Source organism: Echinops telfairi, unplaced genomic scaffold (genome assembly GCF_000313985.2).
Source record: "Echinops telfairi isolate 266 unplaced genomic scaffold, ASM31398v2 ScPeMD7_7469;HRSCAF=8507_1, whole genome shotgun sequence".
Lineage (NCBI taxonomy): Eukaryota > Metazoa > Chordata > Mammalia > Afrosoricida > Tenrecidae > Echinops > Echinops telfairi.
The window spans coordinates 81427815-81435404 of NW_022111373.1; the positions used below are offsets into that span (position 1 = coordinate 81427815).

Here is a 7590-nt window from a genome sequence, read left to right on the forward strand (position 1 = left end):
AATTGAACACCTTCTCATTTGATCTTCTAGTTTTTAATATTTCCTCTTTCTTTTGGATTGAGGATTTGCTCTATTTTATGTTGTCAGTTTTTTCTCCCTTCTATGTTTTCCATATATGAAATACAGGACAGGTAAATCTATAAAGACAGTAACTGGATTAGTGGTTTCTTGAGGTGTGCCAGGGAGGTTGCAGGAAAACGGGGAGCTATAGCAATGAGTACAAGAGAGAAGAAAATGCTCTAAAATTGACTGTAATAATGATTGTTCAACTTCTTGATACGATTATTAACTACTGAATCATGATAACGTGGATTATGTACAACTCCCACACCCCCCAAAAACTGTTTTAAAAAAACCAACCCCCCCCCCAACTTTTTAAAAAAAAACCTGGCTTACCAGGACTGCGAGCCTCAAGGTTGGCAGTCCAAACACACCAGTATCTCTGAGCTGTACAGTCTCAGGGACTCACAGGGGTGGCTCTGACTCTGACCTGCAGGCTGCTGTGAGTCAAAATTGACTCAATGGCAGTGAGCTTGGTTTTGAATTTTTTCCTAGCCCACCACAATTCTTATGACACACAGTTGTGTTGAAGAAAATTACCATTACGATATGTGTAAGAGCTCCCAATAAAATGATTAAAAAAAAGAAAATTACCAGATCTCTTTAATAATTAATTTCTTCAGTCATAATCGACACATTTTATATTTAATTTTCTAAATTAGAAGTAATCATATGCAAGTTGATGACAATCTCCTTTAGTGTGCTCACAAGCGATTCGAACATTTCTATAACATTTGCCACTTATGAAAGTTATAAATTAATCAAAAGTCATATACCTTTCTCCATTATGTTCTTCTAGGGAAACTTCTTGAAAAGCATCCAAAGGAAATAAATGATGGTAAGACCGGGCCAGATGAGGAGCAGATACCAAAGTAAGGCCTAAGACATAAAAAGACATACTTATTAGGCCACCTCATACACCCCAGGTCAAATGATACAACTTAGACTTAAATATTTCAAGCTCCTTTAGGTTCCCAAGTATTCATTCCCTGCACCCATAAAAGAAGATTCCAGGGAGAAAAAAAAATAAATTAAAAAAAAAAAAAAAGAAGATTCCAGGGATGGAGTCTTGCTTCTGTTGGTAAGTGACTATGGGGATCTTTCCTAGTCTATTTGCTTAGACGAAATAACACTTCCTAATTCTTTCACTTTAATTCCCTTATTCTAACTTATACACTGATTTTGCAAAGGTAAGGGCTACAAAAAAAAATCTACTAAATCCATTGCACTGCCTTTAATAATAGACATTTCCCGTAAAGATAAGGAATCTGGAAATCCTTCTTGAATCTGTATTTATTCTTGGTGGTAGAGGGCTTGATACCCACTGGAGAGAGACACTGAAATATCTTTTTACAGATTAAATCTAGACGGACATGCAGAACTCAACGTCTTCGTTCATTTTAGCAGCAGATAGTAAGAAGTTATTTAAGATGAATGTCACTGATAATGAAGAACGGCTTCTTACCACAGACTTTACACTCAACAGGAAGCTCACAGTACTTTGCCCGACACTGCGGGCAGAAATAGCCGCCTAACGTAAGCCCTGGCTCAGAAGTGCTATCTAGATGCCTGTGGGAAGAAGAAAATCACCGTTAGCGAGATAAGCATAGAGGCACAGCAAGAACGGTACCTGGATTTTAAAATCTGGATAAGGCTCTGCTCATTTTTTAATCTTTGTTGTGTTTTTCCCTCTGAATTTCTATTTTGAAGTTTCTTGTTTTTATTCACGAATCTTTTCTCCTACAGCGCTAATCCCACCCAGTGATTCTTTTTCATGTTAGATAATTTATTCATCTTGAGACGTTTGATTTGGAGTTTTTCTACCTTCCACATCTCTTGCTATCATGTTCCATGTTCTCCTCTGCCTTCCATACCTTAATGTCTCTGACTACTCATTCTATCAATTGTATATTATCAAACATATTCCCACTGAATTTTCTCTCCCCTTGTTAGGGTCATATTTTCCTAATGCTTTGCATTCCTGCTAACTTTTGACTGGCTGCCAGACACTGAGAATTTTGCTGTTCTGGGTCCTGGATTTTTTTCTATCTCTTTAAATATTTGGGGGCATTATTCTGGGACGTGGAAGCCCTGGTAGTGTAGTGGGCTATGCACTGAGCTGCTAACCACAAGGTCAGCAGTTTGAACCCACCCGCTGCTTCATGGGAGAAAGATGGGTAAAAGGCCATCTACTCTTGTAAAGAGTTAGTCTCAGAAACCCAAAGGGATAGTTCTAGCCAGTCTAATAGAGTTACTCTGAGTCAGAATCCACTCAACGGCAGCAATCAATTCTGGAAATGACATGAAACCCTTCGATCTGCTCAAAACTTGCTTTTAAGCTTTGTTCGGTTGTCATCAATTGTTGGTGGTGGTGCTGTGGAGTTGGTTCTTTTTGTTTTTTAATCATTTTATTGGGGGCTCGTACAACTCTTATCACAATCCACACATCCATCCATTGTGTCAAGCACATGTGTACATTCGTTGCCCTCATCATTCTCAAAACATTTGCTCTCCACTTAAGCCCTTAGTATCAGCTCCTCATTTCCCCCTCCCTCCCTGCTCCCCTCCCTCATGAACCCCTGATAATTTATAAATGATTATTATTTTGTCATGGTGGAGTTGGTTTTGACCCAATGCACAGCAGAACGACAATCTTCACAATTGTTCCTGTGTCCGAGCTCATTGTTGGGGTTAACTGGGATCAAGTATTGTGGACTCTATTCAATATTCCTTATATTAGGAGGTCGTTCCACACTGTGCCAACATGAACCATTCCCTGCCCTATTCCGCTCTGAAGACTGTCCTACCTGCTCACTGCTGTGTTCTTTCCGTGGCCTCTGGTTGCAGCTTCCTCACACACATGCGCTGATCAAGACTCAGCTAAGAATTCATGGAAGACTTTCTGCAGACTCGAGAGTTCTTTCCACCCTACTCTTTTCTCACATCATCTGCCCCAAATCTACTCCTCGTCCCTGCGACCTCCCCCAAACTCTGAACTCTGTCTCTTCAACTCAGCAAGACCTCAGGGCTCTGCTGGGGACCGCTTCTCTGAGCAGGGTAGGTTGGAACAATCACCTCACTCATCTCCTTCCATCTTTAAGGGATCACTTCCTGCACTTCTTGATGTCCAATGTCTGACAATTATTGTTTTATATATTAGTATGGGTATTTGGTTTTTTGGGGGGGAGGGGGGATCATTAAGGTCTTGGGTAACTTTCATCCCTATTACACTTTCATTCTTCAATTTAACGCTTGTATTATAATTATATAAAATATAATCTTCCAAACAAGGTATATTCAGAAATATTGGTAATCTATACCTGGCATCTTTGTCTGTCCCCACATCCCTTTTCTCAGGAAATTATTTTTTAAAACACTTTTGCTTTATACTTCCATTACTGTTACATTTATTATTTAATATAAACACATGTAAGAACTATAAAAGTGTCTACTAAATCTACTGCATTGCATGGGGGCTTCAAAAAGTTTGTTTTAAAATGTAATTAAAAGATAGCGGAATTTCCTCACAAATTTTCTGAAGCCCCCTTACATAGTCTCTCTTGAAGATCAGTCCATAGAAGTCTACAGAGATTTCATTCCCTTTTACAGGTATGTAAATGCAGTATTTTACAAGCCCATTTTAAGAACTTATAAATTGAGTAGGAATTGAAAACGCAAAATTGACAACACAATTTTAGGGTCTTTGCTTACGCCATGCTGAATGAAGGTTTCGCATCTTGATCAGACAGAGAAGCGACGGTGTGCTGAGGAAATCCTGCACAGAAGAAAATGTATTATGTTCACTTTATACTGAAACTGATTGTGAATCCAGACGACAAGAAAACTGCAAGTGAGGCAGAGAGGAAAACATATGAGCACACACAGGACATCTGAGTCTACCGTTCTGACCTCCATTTTCTCACTGAATAACAATTCACACACACTGCTTTCAAAGGAGGAAACTAAGATTTTTCAAGTACGTCTGACACACTGGAGCTTCTCTCACATACGAGAGGGCTTCAGAAAGTGTGGGGAAAGTTTCCATTATCTTTTCATTGTTTTCCACAAATTTTTTGGAAACCCTTTTGTTTTCTTCCCTTTATTAAGAATTACATTTTTGGAATATCCAAACTTTTCATGTAGTTTGCTCCTGGCACATATTAGCTATGAAAACATGTTTAGGGAAGGCAGAAATAATCAGAGAATTCACTATATAAGAAATTTTAAATTACCTATATATGAAATATATAGAAGTAAAAACCAACCAGAAAAAAAACACAAAAAACCCAACAAGAACAATATTTGTTTTTTTATCCATTTTTAAAAATAGTTTTATTAAGGGCTCATACAACTCTTATCACAATCCATACATACATCAATTGTGTAAAGCACATTTGTATATTCGTCATTCTCAAAACATTTGCTCTCCACTTAAGCCCCCAGCATCAGGTAATTATTTTTTTCCCCCCTCCCTCCCTGCTGCCCCCTCACTCATGAGCCCTTGATAATTTATAAATTATATTATTTTGTCATATCTTGCCCTGTCCGACGTCTCCCTTCACCCACTTTTCTGTTGTCCGTCCCCCAGGGAGGAGGTCACACATAGATCCTTGTAATCAGTTCCCTCTTTCCTACCCACTCTCCCTCTACCCTCCCAGTATCGCCACTCACACCACTGGTCCTGAAGGGATCATCCGCCCTGGATTCCCTGTGTTTCCAGAAGAACAATATTTGTTTAATGTGACAGAGAGCTGTAAATGTCTTAGAAAATGAAAGTATTTTTTCAAATGATTCCAAACCCATTATTCTATCCACTCCCCCAACCCCTCTCAAAGAAAGAGCTCCCTTGTAGCAATTTGGTACAGCTTCATGTCTTTGCATACTTTGTGTTCGTGGCGGGAAGTGGGGCAGAAGGGGACTTACAGCTTTAAAAAATTTGTGGAAAAACGTCCATTATCTTTCAATTCCGTTTCCAACAAACATTTTAAAGGCCTCTCTTATAACCACAGGTATTTTTCCCATGAGCAACGTGCTTTCCACCTTTCTAGCCTTACTAAAACGAAGACAGTGTGTTCTCCAGTCAGCGGTGCCTGGTGGGTTTTCTTTCTTTTCACTTCTAGTTCCCCAAAGTGCTCCATTAGCATTACTTATTTCCTTTTGAAAAACAATGGAGTGGAAAAGACTTACGTGTTAAAATATCAACTGGTGCACATGAACAGAGAAAGGCTAATGTGAGCCACAATAGATATGCCAAGTGTTCATTTTATAGGAACACAGAATAAGCCCTTACCCATGCGAATAAGCGAGCATTCAGAACTGGAGCTGGCGGGAGGAGGGCTGACGTGATGCATTAGTAATTCTTTGTAATGGCTTTCATCTAAAATTACGTGGTATGAGCCTAATAAGACAAAAGATGAAAAGAAATTAGCTTTCCAGATGTAAGAGCAAATTATAATTTCTATGTAATTCTGTAAAAGATGTATCATCTAAAAATGTACATTTCAGATATTTAAGTTAAATTGTCATTTTAAAAACTTTACTTAATATCATCTCTAAAGTGACTTCTCTGAGAATAACTATAATTACAATTTAACTATAGCCAAATGTTTGTTTTTTTTTAAAACAAAGTATTATATATGAAGGAGCTTCACAGTAAAATGAAATAAAAAGGATAATGCTATTTTTAACAAACTCCTTGAAGCATTCTCACTTACTAAAATTCCTAACTTGCCAGGAGTTATATAGTACTCTTCTAGTTATATAAAATTTTCTTGCATTTAAGGAGGCTATCTTAAAGACTCAATGATATACTAAACTGACTACAGGACAGGAACTGGTAGAAATGTAAAAGCTTAAACACATTGCAATACTTAGAGTAGTTTAATTAACAGTGTTATTTTTTACATAGTAATTATGAAAACATGTTAAAGATCCTAAATATTTACCACCGGTCTCACGAGCAAGGACAGTGCAAACTCGAACTTCGGCAGACAATCCAATGACAGAGACTCTAATTTTAGCTGCCTTTAGAGTCTTCATCAAATCCAAGTAGACAGAGGACAGGGGACAGGTGAGGGAGAGAAGAAAAACATGAAGAATGAATGTGTTTGAAAAAAGAATGCTCTAAAAACCTGTGCTAAATTCACTACACAATTCTCTTTAGAGTTGTAACTGATTATGATCAAAAAGAAATGCACGGTTCTACCTTGACTAAATCATAGATATTGGATGGATCACAAGTTGTCAGGCTGCTAAAGATGATTAGGACTTCTCTACTTGTATGTCCTGGCATGTGTCTAAAGAGAGATAAAGCACTCCGATTAGCCAGAACAAGTTCTTTACCATAAACTTTACCCAGAAGGAACCCTGCACGTGATGTATACATCTAGACCACAGAACATCTAGTTCCAACACTGCAAGGGAACGAAGAGTGAATATATTTCAAATTTTTAATGTCAATCTTCCCAAATGATCTATACAGATCTTTTCTTTGTCAAGGATTCATTTATTCGAGTCTTCATTTATTGAGTACTTGTTTAAGATCTGGGAGTAAAATAACAAAGATGACTAGCAAAATTCCTGACATCACTCAGCTTGTTTTCTAATAGGCTTGTTTCAAAGCGTAAATGTACATTGGGAAGTACGGAAACCACCTACGGATCCATTTGAGGTATTTATTAGTGGTGTAACACAATTACTTCTTAGAGACTATCACTTAATCTCACGATGATTCATCATTGTAAGTATAGTATTTGTATGTCATTTTAATTGGGGAAGTTGAAGATGTGGTGGGCTCTTTTTGCTATGGGATTCCGATGTTTTCTGAGCAATTTTACCGGCTTTCTAGCTTTCCTGTTAAGAACTTCATTATCAGGCTCACAGGTGGCCCTTATGGATACTGTCATCATGTCTACTTCTTTTACCTGCATTACTGTCTTCCTAACTTCTACACAACTAGAAAGATATGCACTATACAGAAGTACAAAGAGTGAATCGGGGCCAACTATCCAGAGGCAAAATATATAAGCTAGTCATTATTGTTGATTCCTACCCATGGAAACCCATGTGTGCATTAGCTATACTGAACACTTCTCTGGATTTCTTAACTATACACAGTGGCAGCTGCCAACTCATAGCAATGCTATAGGGCAGGGTAGAACTACCCTGTGCATTTCCAGACTGTAATTCTTTACTGTAGTAGAAAGCTTCACCTTTCTCCCAAGGAGCAGCTGGGGTTTCAAAATGCTAACCTTGTGGTTAGCAGTCCAATAAGTAACCACTATGCCATCAGGGTTACTGAAATCCTATAAACAATTCATCTTAAATATTTTCCCATGTATTTTACTTGTAATAGTACTGACTAGATTTTTCTAAAACTTTTAAGCATATGCCTCACATACTAAAATGTAAATTAAAAATAAAATTATCAAGCAACAACATACTAAATTTTTCTTAAATTGTTTAAAAAAAAATCATTGGGGGCTCTTACAGCTCTTATAACAATCTCTACATCCATTGTGTCAAGCACAT

The 7590-nt window shown here is 37.7% G+C and overlaps 1 protein-coding gene across 1 annotated transcript in view; it reads right to left on the reverse strand.

Moving 5' to 3' along the window:
- Positions 1 to 442: 442 nt before the first annotated feature.
- Positions 443 to 7590, reverse strand: part of LOC101662558 (general transcription factor IIH subunit 2) — a 20798-nt gene continuing 13650 nt past the window's right edge. The window contains exons 10-15 of the mRNA XM_030888935.2: positions 6266 to 6356; positions 6006 to 6093; positions 5351 to 5458; positions 3772 to 3835; positions 1526 to 1629; positions 443 to 939 (exon numbers count right to left, since the gene is read on the reverse strand). Of these exons, the coding sequence (XP_030744795.1) occupies positions 818 to 939; positions 1526 to 1629; positions 3772 to 3835; positions 5351 to 5458; positions 6006 to 6093; positions 6266 to 6356 (577 nt within the window). The 3' untranslated portion in view covers positions 443 to 817. The remainder of the gene's footprint in view (positions 940 to 1525; positions 1630 to 3771; positions 3836 to 5350; positions 5459 to 6005; positions 6094 to 6265; positions 6357 to 7590) is intronic.